Below are 21,175 nucleotides of genomic sequence, written 5' to 3'. Positions count from 1 at the left end.
ATTTACATTCACCTATTTGAAGTCGTCTTAAATTGTTTGTCATCTGTAGAGGTTGAAAAAGTGCGAAGCTATTAATACTTATTCTCAGCTGAACTCAAATGCATGAGACAACTACTCAGTAGAAGGTTTTGGAATTCAGTTTATTGCCTCTGGCACGAGATGACAAGGGTTTCTTTTAAGTCAGTAAAAATGTGTAATGAAATAGCATGATCCAAAAATCAAGGTTCAACATGGCACAGAAAGCGTTGACTAGTGATGGATCTGGCAACACTGATGCGTCAGTGCATGAGCCAAGTTTGTACACCAACCCTTGTCCAGTTGTGTGTTGCTTGTGACCTACACATAGTCAAGTCTGTGGCTTGTAATGGATGAGCTGTCAATGGGATGCATGTTTGCCAAAATAATTGTATCAAAGCAGACGTATTACGTTTATGAATCACATTCATATTATTTATTGACTATATATTTGAAAGATATACATATACACAAAGTACTTCGTTACAATTCCACCACTGTTTGCAGGTATAGTGCTGATTGAAGCGAATGTTAAAGGAATGTGTAATCACCTGTCACTTGCTGAGCTGAACGGCTTGCTGAGGGCAAACAGACTTTTGAGCTTCATGGGAACACTGCAAACTGTATGGAGGCCATTCAATTTCCCTGTTCTGGGGAAAGGTTAAATAAGGTACGTGTTACCATTTCCCACTTATTCCAAGCTACTACGATGCTGTCTGCTTAAAGAAAAAAAACAAAACTGATAATGTGGGATTGTGAAATAGGAGGTTAACGAACCTGAGAAGTCTACTGCTTTAAGATGGCGGCTGTTTACTAACGCTGGCGAGTTTGTCATTTCGCATGTAGTTCTTTATACATGTGATATCTACCGTAGCATCATGTGGGCGTAGTTTGTAGGCAATCGGCTAGTCAGGTATTATTGGAGCCACCTCGCATTGCGTTTGCAACGGCGGCGTCACAACTCCCTTGCCTCCTCCCCACTCCCGTTCTGCTCTCTCGTCTCCGTGAGTCCATGTCTCTCATACTTTTCTCACGTCATTCAACCAACGTTTTAACACATTGTAACGCACGCCTTTACATCATCAGTAACGGTGTTGCAAAGATTAGAAAAGTAATTAATTAGATTAATCACTACCAGGTGCGTTACCAGGGGGGTGGGTCATGCCCACCCATGGACATGCTCTGCCCACCCAAAGAAAACTGGATGTAGTACTAACGGTAGTCTGGGCATCGCGTATGGGATCCCATTCATTCATTGGGGATGGTGTGGCTCAGTGGTAGAGTAGTTGTCCCCCAACCCAGAGGTTGTGGGTTCGATTCTCTGCCCTGATGAACTCGCCTAAGTATCCTTGAGCAAGATACTGAACCCCACATTGCTCCTGGTGCTGCGTCACCAGTAGGTAGATGGCGCTGTAGTGTAAAGCGCTTTGAGCGCCTTGAAAGGTGGAAAAGCGCTATATAAGTATAACACCATTTACCATTCATATAGTACTGATGTGTTCTAAGTTTTAACCTTCGCATTGTTACCTCCTCTTTCACCTAAAAAAAAATAAAAATAAATAAAATAAAAAAATGAAATGTTTTGTTCCTAGGGGGCGCTACACACATTTACGCATATTTTGATTTTTTTTTTTTTTTTTTTTTACATTTTATCAAAATTTTCACTAGTGTTTACCTGGCTGTTGAGTTTGGTGAGTTATGAAGCATTCTGAGTGGGTCAAAGAAGGGCTCAAAGCGTCGGCGGACTAAAGAATTACTGCTAGGGGGGCGCTACATAGTGTATTCGGAATTTGTCTTTACATGGTATCAAAGATTTCACCTGTCTTGACCTGCCTGCCGATTTTGGTGCATTTTGACGCATTCTAAGGGGGTCAAATTGAGCTCAAAGGGGCTGCGGAACAAAGAATAACTATGGCAATAATAATAAAACAGAGGAACAACAATAGGTTACCTAAAAAAACATTGTCACCTGCATGTCCATACTGTTCAGTCATGGATGTGTTCTAAGTCAAATAAAATCAAATCAACTTTTATTTGTTTGGTCCAAATCACAACAACAGTTATCTCAAGGAGAAAACAAAACATGCTTTAAGGTGCAGTAGCCCTTCGCTGGATTTCGACCTACTTGAGCATTGTAGTTTTTTTTTTGCCCCCCCCCCCCAGGTAAGACTAATGCCCACTCACACCTGGCATCCTTGGTAACACCACTGATCACTACGGAAAACAATAATGCCGTTCTTAAAACCACTGGACGCGCCTCGTTAAATGTCCGCGCAATTTCAATGTCAGGAGAACCGGGAAATTGCTTTCAGATGCAGGGCCTGCCTGTTTAAATCCTGGTGTTTAAACGGTGTTTAATTGCATATGAAAGGGGCTAAATAGGCGTTAATAAAATAAAGCTTGGGCATCCTTAAGGATGCCAATGTATCTGGACATTGATTATAAATAAATTCATTAAGAAACAGGTGTACCATGGGAACTTTAAATGAGATCATCATGCTTTGATCACTATATTCCAATGATGAATTAATACAATATTGACAGCAACTTTGGGTAATTACAGCAGAGATTGATTTACAATTTCTGATTATGTCATTGTTATCAAATTTGCAAGTTGGCCGGAAATGATCTCTCCTCCATTCCCTAACGCTAAAATGCATGGAATTCATTAACCCTAACGTAGGGCAAAGGTATTGAATAGGTCCTGGCAGGCAGCACTGTGACAGCTGATGGTCACTGATTCGCTGGGTTTATTTACACCCCACCACCACCCCTTTAGTGAAGCCCGCCAAGTCGAAGGGAAAACATGGCTGGTTTAATGGCAGGTTTTGGTTGTTACACCCATGCTGTCGTCCGGGGAATCCCTGCGTCTCTGGCCAAGGAAGCGCTCCGGACCAGCCAGTCTGAGGTGGATTCAACCAAGGCGCAAAGAGAGCATGACGCTTACGTGCACGTCCTGAGGACCGTACTCGGGCTCGAGGTGGTGGAATTGCCCGCGGATGAGACGCTCCCGGATTGCGTGTTCGTGGAGGATGCCGCTGTGGTGTGCGGGGACACGGCGCTCATCACCAGACCGGGTGCAGAGAGCAGACGGAGAGAGGTAAGATAAAGAGCAACGTACGCACCTCTTCATACTCCATACAGTCATATCAAGGCTTTGAATAATAGTGCATTTTAACTACATCTTTGTCCCTTCGCATTTTGGCAAGGACCAATGTGAACATAATTATGGACGTGTTATAATTAACTGCATAATGATGTCTCCCATTTAAAATATTTGATTACTTTAATAATTTAATCCATAGCAACAAAGGTTCACAAACCAATGTTGGTGGTCAGGCACGGCAACGCCCCTTTTCAGACCTCGATGCAATATTATTTACTTCAATTTCATACAAAATGCGGCACTAAACTAATGGGTGTCTTTGTTAAACAATTTGTATTAAACCCAATTACTGTTTAATGATTATTCAAAATATGTTATAAATTAAATGTACTGTACATGTATTTATAATTTTACATTTTGGCTGACACTTTTATTATTTTCGCCAGACTTGTTGCTGACACAAGGTGGGTGTGTGAGAGCAGAAACACAATGGGGTCAACGGTTGGTTGGTTTCTGTGAAAGAGGCTGTCATTTTAGCTCAGCCACTTGGTTTAGCAAATTAACTGTAAGGGGCCCTAATAGTTACTGTATATTTGTGGACAAGCTTTCGTAACACTGCACGCGGCAGGCAACATCCAAGCTATTTATTTTTGTTGAGCAGGGTTTAGGTTGCAGTTACGCATACTTTACATATAGTAATTTATCTATGGAGTAGGGCTGCACAGTTATTTTAACATTTGATACTTCTAAATGCATTAAAAGACATTTTTGAATGAAAGAAATCATTCATTTTACAACAACTTACATATATTGACACATGTGGACAATATATGAGTGGTCACAACTCCAGTTTGAAGGGGTGGCAATAGTGGCATATGAAAAAAATGCCTCTGTATACCGCTGTTTTTAGTGTTGTAGTGCTGTTTTAAGTTTTTAGACTCCTAGGTGGATTATAAAGTGCAGTGGTACCTCAACATACGAAGTTAATTTGTTCCAGGACCTTGTTTGTAAGTCGAAACATTCGTATGTCGAGCAGAATTTTCCCATAAGAATACATTATAATTAGGGCTGTCAAAATTATCGCGTTAACGCGCGGTAATTAAATTTTTTAAATAATCACGTTAAAATATTTGACGCAATTAACGCACATGTCCCGCTCAGAAAGTATTCTGCCTTTTGGTAAGTTTTACAGCAAGGCTGTTTGCGTTGTCCAACAGCGAACTCTTGTGGTCGCTTTGCGACATGGTTTATTATTTTCTTCTTTTCTTTCTTCATTATGGCTGCACGACGTCTCGGGCTGATAATGTTGTGTTTATATGATCCTTGGACAAGATTTGTCCGTAAGTATGGTTGTTGTAAAGAATGTACATATTATGTTAGTAAGCGAAATGTTATATTTTTTGTATGAGACGCTTTTTGTTTATGTTTAGTGAACCTGTATAGCGTGCTAAGCTAACGTTGTTGCTAATGCAATGCTTGTGTACTTTTATTTTGTAGTTTTACGACGGTCTAAAGAGGACAATGGTTTGAGGCCATTTTATTAATAAATCAGATGAAAAAGGAAGAAGTCTAATTATTAAGGCGTCGTTCACTAGCTGTCTAGCTTTGGAAAAAGTAGACGCTTCGGAGTGAGGACAGCATAGACAGATTTAAATGACAGTAGAGTGAAATGCCCACTACAGTCCTTATGTACCGTATGTTGAATGTATTTATCCATCTTGTGTCTTATCTTTCCATTCCAACAATTTATTTTACAGAATATATATATAATTTACAGAAAAATATGGCATATTTTATAGATGGTTTGAATTGCGATTAATTGCGATTAATTACGATTAATTAATTTTAAAGCTGTAATTAACTCGATTAAAAATTTTAATCGTTTGACAGCCCTAATTATAATTCCATTAATTTGTTCCACAGCCTGAAAACCTGCACTAATTCCTTAATAAATGCTGCTGTACTATTGCAAATGACAATTACACAGGGCAAAACAAATGATTAATAATAATAATACAGTGGTACCTTGACATACGATCGCTTCGACACACGATCTTTTCGACACCCGACGTAAAAATTGACTCGCCATTTGTTTCTACATCAGATGACATGCTCGAAATACGACGACATGACAGCGCCACAGTTGGACGCACGGCAGATTTTCTTGTGAGAGAAATCAACACAGGTTCCAAGAAGGTTAGTGCAGGTGGTGAAAAAAAACGAAAAAAGTGACGCTTACGATTGAAATGATGATGGAAATGATAGAAAAATATGAGCGTTGGGTGCGCATACGTGATCTGGCTCAACAATAAGGGCGAAGAATGTCCACGATCTCCACTGTCCTCCGACGACCTCCGTTCACCAGTTTTATAAGTTATGGTGACAATTATTATTGGGGTAACATCGCCAAAGAAATCGCCAGCTTCGGCAGGTTTTTATAATTTATTTCAGAACTTGTGCAACAGAACACGCCTACTGTCCGCCGCAGTTGACGGTGTTCTCAACAAAACATTAAAAGAGAAAGTAAAATCTCAGCCGCACCGTGGAAGGCGGGGCTCAGTGGGAGAGGAGTTGTCCCCCAACCCAGAGGTTGTGGGTTCGATTCTCTGCCCTGTTGAACTCGCCTAAGTATCCTTGAGCAAGATACTGAACCCCACATTGCTCACGGTGCTGCGTCACCAGTAGGTAGATTGCGATGTAGTGTAAAGCGCTTTGAGCGCCTTGAAAGGTGGAAAAGCGCTATACAAGTATAACACCATTTACCTCTCTGTCATGTCAGCAACGCCGTGCGTTCAGGGGTAGCAGGCAAAACACGTCCGCTACATTAGAACACGATTCGTTCCATTATTCCAGGAATTATTATTATTATTATTCAGGTTTTTCATTATCATTTATTTGTTTTGCTATGTGTATTTGCCATTTGTAATAGTACCATCAATATTCATTTAGGATTTAGTTTAGGTTTTGGGGCTGTGGCACGAATTAATGGAATTAATAATGTACTCTAACAGGAAAACCCTGCTCGACTTACGACACTTTCGACTTACAAACACGGTCCTGGAACGAACTAACTTTGTATGTAGAGGTACCACAGTACTTGTAATAATGTAACGAATGGGGTTCTAATGTGGTGGATGTGTTTTGCGTGGTGTACCTGAACTCACTGAGTGGCTGACTTGACATAGTGAGGGAGGACTTTTTACGTTCACTTTGTTCAGTTGCGGCGGACAGTAGGCATGTTGTGTTGCACAAGTTCTGAAATAAATGATTAAAAACCGGACGAAGCTGGCGATTTTTTAGCGATGTTACCACAATAATAATTGCCATCTTAACTTATAAAGACTGGCGAACGGAGTTTGGAGGAGGACCGTCGAGATCGTAGACCAATGGTTTTTGACCTGGGTTCGATGAGTCGGTCTCAGGGGTTTGGTGGAGCCTCTGCCGCTGAGGTCAAGACTCACCGACTCATCATGTCTATAAGCGAAGGCATGCCCCGCTTGGCCATCACTGGCTGCAGATGATCACGTGACATTGCTTGGCCAATCCGTGCTACGAAGAATTTAGTGCACTCAGGAGCGATACAACGTGTGAATGTCATCGTAGTACAATAAGGATTCTCATGTATCACAGAACGGGATGGGAGTCTGCATCGTAGCTGCATGATTTGAAATGCCAAGTTGAGCAACTCTAGCCTCGCACCGGCAAAACTAAAGGAACACTTCGAGAAGCTGCATGGAGATAGGGAATATAAGAAAACAACGCTTGCTGAATTCAATGTGAACAGAGCTAAACTTGATGATAAGGCCACTCTGCCTGGTCTTTAATTTGTACCCATTAACAAACCAATCTTCACAACATAATATCAAGTTGGATAACCGATCGCAAAGCAGGTATTTAATTTGTGATGAGTTCATGCACTATGATGGTTTTGTTCTGCATGGTTCATTTTGTGCACCAGTAGGAAAAGTATATGTCTTGAATTTGTAAAAAAAAAAAAAAAAAAAAAATCATATTTTATTTTTACACTAAAGTAGGGTTCGGTGTATGCGCAATTGAAACTGATGGAGTTCGGTAGCCCAAACAAGGTTAAGAACCACTGTCGTAGACATTCTACAGCCGTATTGTCAAGCCAGTTCACGGACGTGCACACCATGCTCATATTTTGCTATCATTTCCATCTTTATTTCAATAGTAAGCCTCAACTTTTCCTTTTTTCACCACCTGCATTAACATTCTTGGAACCCATTTTGATTTATCTCACAAGACAATCCGCTGTCATAGGCGGATCTACTATTCAGGCGAAATAGGCGATCACCTTAGGCCCCCAACCAGTAGGGGGCCCCCCAACCAGCTGCCCTTGCCCCAACGAGCAAGGGCTTGGGCCACCGGAGCCAGCAGCACCCCCAACTATTCGTCATGTACGTATAATTATGTCAGCATACCAAACAAACAAATAACAAAACAAAAAAGAAAGCCATTTGAATGTTGCATTTAGTATATTATCTCTCCAACACACACACACGCACTATCAGTCGCTTAGCTTCATTTAGCGCCGTTTAGCTTTGCTCAGCTCCGTTTAGCATCGCTTAGCTCTGCTTAGCTGTTCGTTAGCTTCACTTAGCTCTCCCGCGTTTTTCACGCCACTAAGCTCGCTATTTTTACAGCTCACTTGCTACTTTGCACGTCGGCTATTGTTTATTTCGAACACATGAGCGAACGTGCTTTCCAAGAGAGCCAAAGTGCAGTGAAGGAGAAGTTGAGAACAGGCCGCTAATGCCTCTTTTAACTTTCTTCTTCTTCACACCGAACATAAAATACACGACAGCACACCATGTTGCGAAAAAATACAGTACAGTTCCAATCAGTCATACAATAGCACTCAAGAGCTGGTTAACAGCATTTGCTAACAAAAAAAAATTAAATATATTAGTGACACCACAAGCAATGACGAAGAATGCTTTTTTTTCGGAGTGTAAAGCTTTCGGTTAGCGGTTTAGCGAACGTACCTCCGGTGAACATTTCAAAATAAAAGCACATCATGTTCGTCATATAAATAACGATTTCCAGAGTAAATCCCACATACTTCAGAATTAATATTATAATATGTTGAGTAAATACTACAGAATACAGATTCTACACTAAGAATAGTTTTCAAATGACACTCTTTCTGACAAATATGATTGGCATTGAATAATTATTATAATTATTATACTACTGTTATATATAGTAGTATACTATAATAATAATGCTAGAATTTTTTTTAAAGAATTGTTTTGAATAATGTTGGAAAGGCAAAGTCAGTGTTCTGAATCTGTTTACTTTCCATTGAATTAAAGCGTCAACAAAAATTTCATTGCTAAATTAGTGTGTGTGTGTGTGTGTGGGGGGGGGGGAATTATTAGATTCGTCGACTAATCGTAAAACTAGTCTGCTGACTAATCAGGAGAAAATGTGTCGTTTAGGACAGCCCTAGTGTACCGGAACATATTTCCTCCACACCCTTCTCACCTTTTTAACCCCTGACCCTGATCCTGGATATGTTCGCCTTAGGCCCCAAAATTACCAAGTCCGCCACTGTCCGCCGTGCACCCGTCTTGCGTGAAAACAAAGAAACTGCGGCGCTGTAATAAATCGTCGTATTGCGAGCAAGTCGTCGGATGTCAAATTGTACGTCGGATGTCGAAAAGATCGTCTCGAAGTGATCGTATGTCAAGGTGCCACTGTACTTTTATTGCAGTTTTATTTTCAGGCCTGCAACGCAGTGCAAGAGGACAACTGGTAAAATCACGTTTGATCCCAGTCACTTGCATTTCCACAAAATATCATCCTTGCATTAATAAAACAATAGTGCAATTGTATAGTGATAGATAATACGGTGTTCAAATAAGAATATTAGATTGCAAAACGTACATTTCCCACAGTCCATTTTTATCAAACTAAGCAACAATCCGTTGTTCAATCCGCTGACTACTGTACTTGTGTGCCAAACAGAGGAGAGCGATCGTATACCACTTCTGCGGTGTTGTGAAAAGCACCAGAAAAGCACAAGGAGGTACAGCTGCGATGTATAGTATGTTTTGTTTGTAGCCAGTGCGGTGCAAACCATCTTGTTTCACCTTAACCAATCTGATTGGCAAGCAAACCTAGTGGCGAGAAAAAGAAACTCAAGAGGTTTGGTAATCACAGTACCTAAAACTTCAATGTCAATACGATTTAGGTTAATCAGGCTTACTAAATAGCAGTGGTGGGAAAAGTACTCAAAAAAGACAATGAAGTAAAAGTAAAATTAAAAAGTAGCTACCGTAATTTAAATCTTAGTCAAAATGTACTTAGTTACTATGTGTGTCAATTTCAACAACAATTTCGAATAAATACAGTGATTCCTCAGGTTACATTGACCTCTACCTATGACGTTTCGACTTTAAGACGCCCGTGCTTCGGCCGCCATTTAGTCCCCAGCTAGTGCATAGTGCTTGTCTGTGTTTATGCCAGGAGTATCTTTGCCTTTCTTGACCCTTATTTTTCACATTATGCCCCAAAGAAGAATGTTGGGTCTTCTAGCGATGCTGGTCCAGCCAAAAGAAAAGCAATTACCATGGAAATGAGGCTTACATCATAAAAAGATTCGAGAAATGAGAGACACCGATGAACATCAGTAAAGATATGTTGTATTCAGACTAAAGTTAATCCGTCGCGTGAAAACGCCTTGCTCGCGCTTGCCCCGTCGGGAAATGCAGTTTTGAGTTCACACTCTACGTCGCCAGAAGTTGGTGCACAATCATCGCAGACATTCAAATCCCCCTTCTCACATGGACCTGGATTAAAAATGTTCTGACCAACAGACACCAGACTGTGAGACTAGGCCCCCACCTCTCCTCCACCCGCACACTGAGCACCGGCTTCCACAGGGCTGCGTGCTGAGCCCCCTCCTGTACTGTCACTACACCTACAACTGGAGTCCGGCACCATCATTGGGTTCGCTGATGACACCACCATGGTCGGGCTGATCTCCAAGGGTGACGAGGCAGCTTACAGGGAGTTCCAGAGGCTCACAACCTGGTGTTAAATGAATAAAACTGTCTCCGACACATCACAAACACCTACGAGATCATTGTGGACTTCAGGAATAACAAGACTGACCAAGTGTGTGGAGGGGGTCCACACATTCAGGTTCCTTGGAGTCCAGATATCCAGTGACCTCTCCTGGTCAGCTAACACTACATATGTCATCAAGAAGGCCCAGCATCCTTTACACTTTCTGAGAGTCTTTAGGAAGAACAATCTGGATAGAACTGCTTAAATAAGGCCAGACTCTTCTAACGACCACCTGAGGGAGGTATGACAACAAATTAACCAAACATTGCCAACTTGATAAAACAACAGATGAAAAAATTACATACATTAACTTCAAACAATAATGAACTAATGTGCATTTAAACAAAATAGTGAAAACATCACCCCAAACAGTCATAATTAAATCAACTTAAATATTCCCGCTTCAGAATGGTCTTACATAGTTGTGGTCGTTATCTCAAATTAGAAAATAAAATCCAGTAAACATTCAGACAAATATTAACTAAAGTGTGCACCCATTAGAAAATACATGTCCAAAAATATATAACATAAATAATTAACTAAATCTTGAAACACTAAATTGTGGTGGTAGTGGTAGAGTTCATAGACTGCTTCTCCACACGGTAAGGGAGCTGCACCATGGCAGACAGGGAGATGCTTCAGTGGTCAATTGCCACGTTTACATGGAGCCAAATATTCCAATTACAATCGGTTTAGATGTCAAACTGAAAAAAAGCTGTTATAAAATCATCAAATCTTCAAATGTTAGAAATCCAAAATCTGGTGACCACATTACACGCTCATGGGGTGCAGCGACTCTGGCTCCAAATTTGGGGGTTAATTTGGAAGCCTAAACAAAAATGAACAATTTAAAGGTTCAGATCAAACTCAAGATCCAAACAGTATGTGGTGTACACTGATCATCCTTTATGATTGGTCCAAGTAATTTCAAGTGTTTTGGACGTGTTTTATTTTGAGTCAATTCAGATCTCCTTTCTGCGATGTGCTACTCTGTCGAAATCCTTGGTAATTGATTTCTAAAATTCATCGTTGTAGTTGCTCTAGAGCACAGATCGGGAACCTTTTTGGCTGAGAGCCATGAACACCACATATTTTTAAAATGTTAATTCCGTGAGAGCCATACAATAATGTTTAAAACTAAAAATACAAATAGTGTATGCATTTTATGTAATTTCAGCACTTAAAGTACAATAAGTCTCTAAATTCATTTTAGTAACAATATTATGCTGTTGCTAATCAATGATGAGTATTTCTTACCATTAATATGACTGTGTGTTGGATGGTTTTGCCGATTACTTTGTAGTCTGGTTGATACTTGGTGGGGTCAAGCTTCATGCAGGCGTTGAGAAACTTAGGATGCATCATGTTTACGAAGAAGCGCCACGAATCCTGTTTTTCCCCACCATTCACGGAACACCATCAGTGCACACCAAAACAAGTCTATCCATCGGTAGATTTTTATTTAAATTTTTTTTTTTAGCGAACTCAGTGAAGGACTTGAATAAATCCTCCCCTCATGTTGTCCCTTTCATAGTCAAAACCTTGCAATCACACTGAACTGGGATAAATTGCTTACGTCTGTTGAAACATTCAAAGCGAGAGATAAAAACGGTGCCGCATTTATGTCCTTATGTTCTGCTGAAAAGTACAATATTCTTTTTCTTTTGTTCTTCTTGCCATCTTCTCAAAAGGGTTTCTGAAATTAGCTGATAACGCGGAAAACGAAACTGAAAACGAAGGAAGTTTACTTCCTGATCTCACGCACATGCTCACATCGGCCGCTATTTTCGATAGCAAAATACGGCAACCCCACTTGAACAGTGTCTCTGCCTCATCTGCGTTGCCTATGCGATTGATAGATAGAGACATAGATAGACACAACGACATGTATGTTTGCCACTTTCCCCTAAAATTACTTCGAACTGGCATTCTAGTCGCCAGTGACCATTGCCGTTTCGCGCAACGCGCAAAGGAGTATAAGGCAACTTTTTTTTATAATAATAGATTTGTCTGCGAGCCAGATGCAGTTGTCAAAAGAGCCAGATCTGGCTCACGAGCCATAGGTTCCCGACCCTGCTCTAGAGCTTAGTGTTTCCTATGCTTCCTACTAATACGCCTGAGCCTGCATTACATTTATAATACAGTATTTAACAGTGAGTCAAGTACAGTCTGTCATATTTGTTGAGTGAATGCTGTTGTGTCTGCATTTTACTGGAATGCATGAGTTCATCACTATAATGTATGTTTTTCATGGGCCTATTAAAAATTCTTACGGAGTGTCTGCACGAGCCCATTCATTTATTCTCAGACATTAGAGGTGAGACTTTACTTTCCACTTGAGTGTGCGTCAAGAGACGGTATTTGACAAGTAGGCGCCACAATGTTCTCAGAGTACAAGGGGGAGGCAGGAGGCCCCTGACTCTTTTCTACCTATGTGTCATTTGTCCATGTGCATGACACCGATGGTACGCAATATTTATACATGTCATTTTAAATTTTTCCCCATGCTATCTCAATTAGCCTCAGCCTCAAAATATCTTTTAAAGCCGAGTCCAGATACATTAACGTAGGGTGAAAGCTGAACTCAGAAATTAATATTTTCCATTCAGACCAAGAACTATCATTTCAAATTGAATCTAAGTGATGTTACGATCAATAACTGTATATACACGGTAGATATTAAGAAAATACGCTTTTGTGCTAGTGTATGTAGACATTCACAAGTCTGCAATGGATTTGGTTTTGTGTGGACGTGTGAAAAGTTGGGGGAAGCGGGTAGATATTAAGGCTGGGCAATGTGGAGTGTGACTGTGTGTTGCCTCCTCTGTCTGCCCTCAGCTGTCACAGTATGGTGTGATGTCCGCTCGTAGTCTGTTCTCACGCCAACACGCACTCCCCTTCCGTCCAATATTTATCCTATTTCGTCATATGCAGAGCATCCACAGAGCCAGACTGCTTAAGCCAGTGCTGAAATTATTCATCTATAAATTTAATCGTATTATTACTTAATTATTTAAAGCATTGGGTATCTTCTTTCAAACACTGAGTATTGTTTCAAAAACTAACAAAAATCAAAACTGGAAAATCAATTTTCGACTTGCACACTTTGTGTTATTTAAATGTTTTTGCAACATTATTACCTATCTGTTAGGGCATCTGCCCCTTCTTCCTGAGCCCTGGCCCACCTTGGGTAGGTGTGTGTGTTTTTATTCTGATTACAGGTTGGACGTCAGACGGCAACGACAATCAGCCCTCTTTAAAAGCAGTGGACGCCGCCACCTTGTCGCCCGATTAACATGTCTGTTTTCTACGTCTTGTTTTTGAGCGCCCTTCGGTTCGTTGGTCCCTTTGAGACCACCAAGGTGGTGAATCCTAATGCCGTGTGTCTGAAGCTCCCTGCCCATTTTAGTGTCCACCCTACCTTCCACTTCCAATGCCAAGCCGGTTTCTACGAGTCTCTTGGCCCCCCCGTTCAGCCGCTTCAGTCGCCTCTCTCGGTCAATGGAGGTCCTGCCTACTGTGTGGAGCGGCTTCTTGACATCCGCCGCCTTGGCCGTGGGCTCCAGTACCTGGTGGACTGGGAGGGTTATGGCCCGGAAGAACACTCCTGGATCCTGGCCCGGTGAGTGTTAGCCACTCTCACGTAAGCGTCCATGCCAGTTTGCCTGTTCCTCGTGTTCCTGTGCCCTCGTCCTACTTAGTTCCCAGTAAATTGATTTGTTAGCCTTTTGTTTGTCTTAAGTATATTTGGATTCCCTGGTCGTTTTGTTTGTACTTTGTTTTTTGTTGGCGTTAATTAAAACGTTTTTGCACCGCCTGTCTATCTTGCCTCCATTTCCCTGCGTTTGGGTACACACCACTTGCACGCCCGCATTCCTTGACCGCAACCAATAGTGGACCCAGCTGGAAAGATCCGGCACCTGTGTGCACACCAATGGCTGTCCGCCCATTTCCCCGATTGTGTTCTACCGCAAAACATTTTTTTGGATTCTGATTTTTCTGATTTTGAGTTAGATCACAATTTGTATGATCCTCTTTCTGACACTGACCCGGATTTTGATTTCATGCCCTCTGTTTCCACTGATCGTTTTTCTTTGCACCTTCCTCGCTCGGTGTCCAGTTCGCAGCTCTTCGATGATGAATCTTACCTATCTATCGGTGACCCCCCCCTCGTGTTGGTCTGCAGGGTCGCCCGGGCTCGTGGCAGCATGATGTGGCTAAGGCTGCCACCCCAACCACCTGAGAGCACAATACAAAAGCCTCGGCGTGCTTGTCATTGGCGACTGCGTCGACGTATACCAGCTTCCCGTGCTGAAGTCCCAGCTGCCCGAGGTGCCCGCGCCGGCTGCCCGAGGTGCCTGTCCCAGCTCCCCGTGATCTAGTTCTTGTTCCCCCCCCGGCACTTCAGTTCCATGTCCCCCTGGCGCTTCCGTTCCTGCCCCCCCCCGGCGCTTCCGTTCCTGGTCCCACCGGCGCTCCTGTTCCTGGTTCTCCCGACACTTCTGTTCCAGCCCCGCCAGCAGATGGAGAGGACGTCGCTCCAAACCTGCCAGCAGACGACTACGAGGGGCACACAAAAACGCGACGTAGAAAACAGACAGTTGACTGGGCAACGAGGTAGCGGCGTCCACTGCTTTTAAAGAGGGCTGATTGTCATTGCTATCACCTTTGGCCGCTCCACCTGTCTGGCGTCCAACCTGTAATCAGAATAAAAACATACACACGTGCCCAAGGTGGGCCAGGGCTCAGGAGGGAGGGGCAGAGGCCCTAACACTATCGACACCTGCACTAGCTAATTAGCATTAAATGTTATTGAAAATAGAAGGGATATATTCCAATCTGACTGTATACATTGTTGTAAGATTCTACACGTGTAGTAAAATTTTAATGGCTGGGGGCAGGAAGAATGCCCGCGATCTCCAAAATAATAAATTTTCAATCAGTCATTGAATTATACAGCAATATTTTGTTTCCTCCAGTATTTTTCACGACTTCAAGCCTGACTGTAATGCATCACAATTTAAAAACTCGCAGCGCTGCTTTACGCAACGATTGTGACAACATGACATTCTTTGGCAACATTTCTTCTTTGAATCAAGCACTGTAATTATATTGAGGATCTGGTAGTACAATAGCAGAGGGGCAGTACTAATTTCTGTGCTATCAGGCTGTTTCGGCGGACAGATATACCCAAACCACGGCCGGCGAAACTTTGATAAATGCGATTTTTAAAAGTAAACCCTGGGACACTCAAAAAATAATCCTCATACCTCTTTGCAAAGCTAAATGGTACCTCGATGTGCATTTATGTGGAAATGTAGTTCACGAACAACAAAAAACTTCACCTTCTCACCAAAACTGGTAAAACTCTTTACATGGATATTATAATGCCCCCTTCTCATTGAAATAGGAAAGGCCGGTGTTTTCTTGTGTCACAATGAAAAAAACATAAACTCATTGGAGCTTGAGACTGGTAAATATGCTTTTCACTTCCTGACAGCGTCTACGTCAGGCTACCTGGCTCCTGCCGTTTTGCGCCTGCCGTGGACTGCTCTTCACACTGGCTGACGCTAGTGTGAAAAGGCCTTTACAGTACACAGTCTTAGCGTACAACGATTGGTCAGTGATGTACAATGCATCTCTTCAAACTTGACAGCATCGTTGAAGTATTACAAATATTTGCATACAAATCGGCTTATAATGGAATACAGAAGTCTATGTTAGGGTTAGGGTTTATGTTCTGCGTCTGTATTTCCCGTTACAAAGATACCTCCTTTTCTTTGCTGTAATTTCATGTGTAATACACTTTTTGAATTACTAGAAAATATAAGGCAGGAGGGCATTATATACAAAACAAAACTATTGGATCACGAACAGACCCGGCTTATCGGGAGGACCGGGACAAATCCTGGTGGGTCGGCCTGATGTTTGGTCCGGGAGGGCCAGTCCTAATATACTTTTTTAATAAAGCTGTCCATTAAACACGTTAATAACGGCGTAAACCCAAACCCCGATTGACGCCGTTAATTTGTATTTAACACGCGATAAATTATGGCCCTTCCCGCACTCGGTAGTTTGGATACATTGCTGCCAGCTCTGGGAGAGAGTATCATCCTGCTGACTTGAAAGTGGTAAAACCTAATTTTGTGTTTTAATGGCCAAAATGGGGAACTTTAAGGAGGCGTGATGAGCGTTAACCCGCCTGGCTGCTTGGCATGGCCGATTATGGTTGTTTTTGAGCATTTGTGGATGAAAATACAGCGACAAACCTCCTGATGCTATGGGCAGCTATCGTGTCTGCCCGAGACGCACTACAGACGCACGAATGTCACATGTCCCTTCACTGCAAAAGGGTTGGCTTTATGCTCCTCTTCGCACTTTTGCCATAGAAAATTTCTTGAACACGAGCGACTTCGCCTCCCGTGTGTCTTGCTCCTATGTCAGCAGTTGTGGTATGAGTAACACCAGTGGTATGCAGGCTCCCTCTAACGGTTAGTAAAAGACTTACTGAACTAGATTTAATAAGTGCGTTTTAATTGTATTGAACTTGAACTGCGATATATTCGCACTGAATGTTTTGCAATGATTTTTTTTTTTTTACCTAACGCCATTTGACTTATTCTTAAGTACATAACTATTTTTCCCCCCAAAATCCAAGCGCAAAGTGACTGCTCAAACTTTCACTTATTGAAATAAATATAAAAGCTCTTCCTTTTTTTTCCTGAACTTCGGCCCACTACACTCGCATGATTTAATTTTGGCCCTAACTGGTACTAGGAAAAACAAGTATTCTTTGAGGCGGTACTTGCTCTAAAATGTTAGCGAACCACTGCTCTAAATGATAATTATTTTCTTCAAAAAAGAGCACCAGATTATGTTTTACATACAGTATGTATAGAAATGCCTTAGCCATGGGTTAAACTATAGTAGTGCTGCAACAGTTAATCGATTAATTATTATCAAATCTAAAAAAATCTTCGAATCAAATTTTGCTGCTTCGAGGATTCGTTTAATTAAAGAGTGGTATTGTAATGGTTTGTTTTGAAAGTGTTTGCATTTAGTTTTAGTGGTTTGGTTGGATAAACTGCCCTCTAGTGCCTACAGTGAATATGACATAACTCATCTAACATGGCTGGATCCAGCTGCTCCCTGATAAGACCAACATAAGTTTTTGCTTGAGCTAATATCATTGTTTATGCATTCGTAATTTAGTTTAGAGGTATCTTTAGCAGTTTTTTGTGGTAATATGCATTTGAACGATTTGTTAAGAGCACTGTAAAAAAAAAAAAAAAAAAAAACATTATTATTTTATAGCATTTAAGCTGGCGGACTTTTGCTATGCAAGTTGCCAATTGTTCTTTAGTTGTACTTCGATCCTCATTTATTAATTTTTTAAAAGCATTTGAGGCTAAGGTCAGGTGTTTTAATTTATTTTTAAATGCATTTATTGCTTTGTGAAATGAATGTGCAATTCTGCATATTTCAACTTGGGAACTTTATTTTGTGTTCAGATTCAATACTCTTTTTAAAAGGCAATATTGTTAGCAAGCCTTTGTTTTACATCTCCTAAAATGTATTCTGCCCACATTAAATGTTCCTAGTCCAATTACTTGATTATTCAAACTAACTGATAGATTAATTGATTACTTAAATAATTGATAGGTGCAGCCCTAAAATATAACTTTTTAAAATGTCTTTAGATTTAAATGTTAAAAGTACAACTTTTTTTATGGATGTACAGTAACTCTGCAATACAAATGAATGTCTCCAATTATTTTATCTAAACTATAGTTCCAGAAACTACAAAGCAGGAAGAATTGCAAGGTTATGAAAACAATCTTTTCTTCAGCACATAATAAAGACATGACTGTGGCCTGTGTCCTCCCTTGGCAACCTGCATAGGTCATCGTTAAGAATGAGAAGGAAATTAACTCTGACAGAATGACAAGCATCTCCGCTTCGTAGCGTTTACCATAAACTCATCTAATTGCTCTGGGGCTCTGAACCCACAATAAGAACCCATCTGCTGAAGCCTGAAGCAGCGGGAGGTTCCAGCAGACTTCCGGGAAAATTTGAAAGTGTGGAAAAGACCAACACACTCATATGTAAGCTTAATTTAGTAAGTACTTTTCTTGTTCTTGCACCTGCTGTGCTTACTATTAGCTAATACATTTTTCTTGTCTTTAATTTTCTGAGGTCAAAGGGGCACGTGTGTGTGCGCGTGTGCACTGATGAACCCATGCCATCGTGTACTTTAATAAATACACTGCTGGTACTGAAAAAACAGTATGCCCTCATGTTCACCTGTGACCTAGCATAACTAGAAACAGTCTTGGCAGGTGATCACAGGTCAGGGGCTTCTGGGTCAAGAGGCAACCTGATGAACTGGATTCTTGATAGTCAGTTGATGCTCTTGTAGTCAATTCGAGGAATGGCACATGAACACTGCTGGACCCATCATTCCCATATGCTCTACAGGTCAGCAACTTGCTGTCATTTCCCCCCTCTTTATTATATTCCCCCCCAAGAGAGCAATGGGTTGATTGCACTAAGAAGTTTGTGAATTCATAATAAATGATAAAGGATTTATCTGTGTAAAAGGAATAACTAAACATATGGTACATTATGAATGAATAGAATATCAGTAAAAAATATAGTAGCACACTTGAGTGAAATCCATGCTTTCTCCCTCCTTTATGTTACAATTAGGGCTGTCAAAATTATCGCGTTAACGCGGGGTAATTAATTTTTTAAATTAATCACGTTAAAATATTTGACGCAATTAACGCACATGTCCTGCTCAGACAGTATTCTGCCTTTTGGTAAGTTTTACAGCAAGGTTTTTTGTGCTGTCTAACAGCGAACTCTTGTGGTCGCTTTGCGACATGGTTTATTGCTTTCTTGCCAGTTCAATATGGCTGCACGACGTCTCGGACTGACGCCTACGTTGTAATGTTGTGCTTATATGATCCTTGGACAAGAGTTGTCCGCAAGTATGGTTGTTGTAAAGAATGTACATATTATGTTAGTAAGCGAAATGTTATATTTTTTGTATGAGACGCTTTTTGTTTATGTTTAGTGAACCTGTATAGCGTGCTAAGCTAACGTTGTTGCTAATGCAATGCTTGTGTACTTTTTTTTGTAGTTTCACTACGGTCTAAAGAGGACAGTGGTTTGAGGTCATTTTATTAATAAATCAGATGAAAGAGGAAGAAGTCTGATTATTAAGGCGTCGTTCACTAGCTGTCTAGCTTTGGAAAAAGTAGATGCTTCGGAGTGAGGACAGCATAGACAGATTTAAATGACAGTAGAGTGAAATGCCCACTACAGTCCTCATGTACCGTATGTTGAATGTATATATCCATCTTGTGTCTTATCTTTCCATTCCAACAAATTATTTTACAGAATATATATATAATTTACAGAAAAATATGGCATATTTTATAGATAGTTTGAATTGCAATTAATTGTGATTAATTACGATTAATTAATTTTTAAGCTGTAATTAACTCGATTAAACATTTTAATCGTTTGACAGCCCTAGTTACAATATTATGTCTGTCTGTCTGTCTGTCTGTCTGTCTGTCTGTCTCTTTCTCTCTCTCTCTCTCTCTCTCTCTCTCTCTCTCTCTATGATAAGAGCAAGATTCCTTTTTAAGCTGAATTAAAGACTTTAAAGTGCCCGTGACAGCATAAAAAATTATTAAATTGCATTATTATGTGAATTAGAATCATATTTTGAGACGAGTCAACTATATACAACAATTTAGCAAAGTGCAGATGACGAGAAATTAGTCTTTTAATCTGCTGTTTAGGTCCACCTGTCATTATAGCGCTCTAGCGTCCCCAGCTGGATGATGACGTCGGCAGGGTCAGGATTTCATCTGATTTAGAATTCAGCCCATTGAGGGGGAAGATTCAGAACGAGGAAAATACAACACAGAGCAGCAAAATGTCATCATTGTTTCAATCTCTCTACTCCAATATTTTTACAGGATATCCTTTTTTAAGTATTTTTCCCCCATTGCTAAATAAATGGTATGGTCATGACTAATAACAGTATTGTGCTAAATGGAAGATAAAATAAAAAAAATGCATTTATTCAGTACGACAGAACAAAATTACTGCATAATGGTCAAAAATGCAGACTTCTTCCTCTCCCGAACAGTATTTTATGCCACGGGAGTTAGTCCGGCTTTTGTCATTTCTCTGCCTCGGCGTCGGAGATGGAGGAAAGAGCATAATAAAACAGGAGGCGTGACAGCTAGCCGACCTGCTAACCCGAACCAAGCAGCTTTTCCAAGTCTTATTCTCGCCTTTCGGACTAATGTCACACATGGGGGCGGGGTTGATTGTCTTCACCGATCGGCCAGCCCCCGGCGGTGAGCAAGTTTCGGCTCGTCGTTCCCCTGCTGCTGGCAGGAGTGCTCGTAGCCTTGTGGCCTAGCCGAGGAAGCACATTCTCGGCGGGCATGCCGTTATCGGCTGGTGACCATGGTGTGCGAGAAGCTGCGGGTCATCAGCCGTGTGGCTTTCTTGGTGGACATGGAGTATTTTCACCCACAAAATGAAAGCCACCTTCTTATTAAAACGTAAGCCATGATCCCAGTATTTGACATAATATAAAACATGTGGCTGAGTGGTTAGCACGTCTGCCTCATAGTTCTGAGATCAAGGGTTCAATCCCGGGCTTCGGCCTTCCTGTGCGGAGTTTGCATGTTCTCCCCGTGCCTGCGTGGGTTTCTTCTGGGAACTCCGGTTTCCTCCCACATCCCAAAAACATGCATGGTAGGCTGATTGAACACTCTAAATTGTCCGTAGGTATGAGTGTGTGCGTGAATGGTTGTATGTCTCCTTGTGCCCTGCGATTGGCTGGCAACCAGTTCAGGGTTTCCCCCGCCTACTGCCCGTAGTTAGCTGGGATAGGCTCCAGCACCTCCGCGACCCTCGTGAGGAAAA

General features: G+C 41.3%; 1 protein-coding gene across 2 annotated transcripts in view; it reads left to right on the top strand.

The window, feature by feature from the left end:
- The window catches only part of ddah1 (dimethylarginine dimethylaminohydrolase 1), a 142,550-nt gene that overhangs the window by 17,476 nt on the left and 103,899 nt on the right, over positions 1 to 21,175 (top strand). Inside the window, exon 1 of one of the 2 annotated variants that reach the window (XM_057841051.1) lies at positions 2,095 to 3,115. The exons of the other annotated variant lie outside the window; for it this stretch is intronic. Coding sequence (XP_057697034.1) covers positions 2,822 to 3,115 — 294 coding nt within the window. The 5' untranslated portion in view covers positions 2,095 to 2,821. Of the gene's footprint in view, positions 1 to 2,094; positions 3,116 to 21,175 lie in introns of those variants that run through there. 2 annotated transcript variants of the gene reach the window in all.

This window comes from Corythoichthys intestinalis, chromosome 7, assembly GCF_030265065.1.
Source record: "Corythoichthys intestinalis isolate RoL2023-P3 chromosome 7, ASM3026506v1, whole genome shotgun sequence".
Taxonomy (NCBI): Eukaryota; Metazoa; Chordata; class Actinopteri; order Syngnathiformes; family Syngnathidae; genus Corythoichthys; species Corythoichthys intestinalis.
This window is presented reverse-complemented; position numbering and strand designations above follow the sequence as displayed.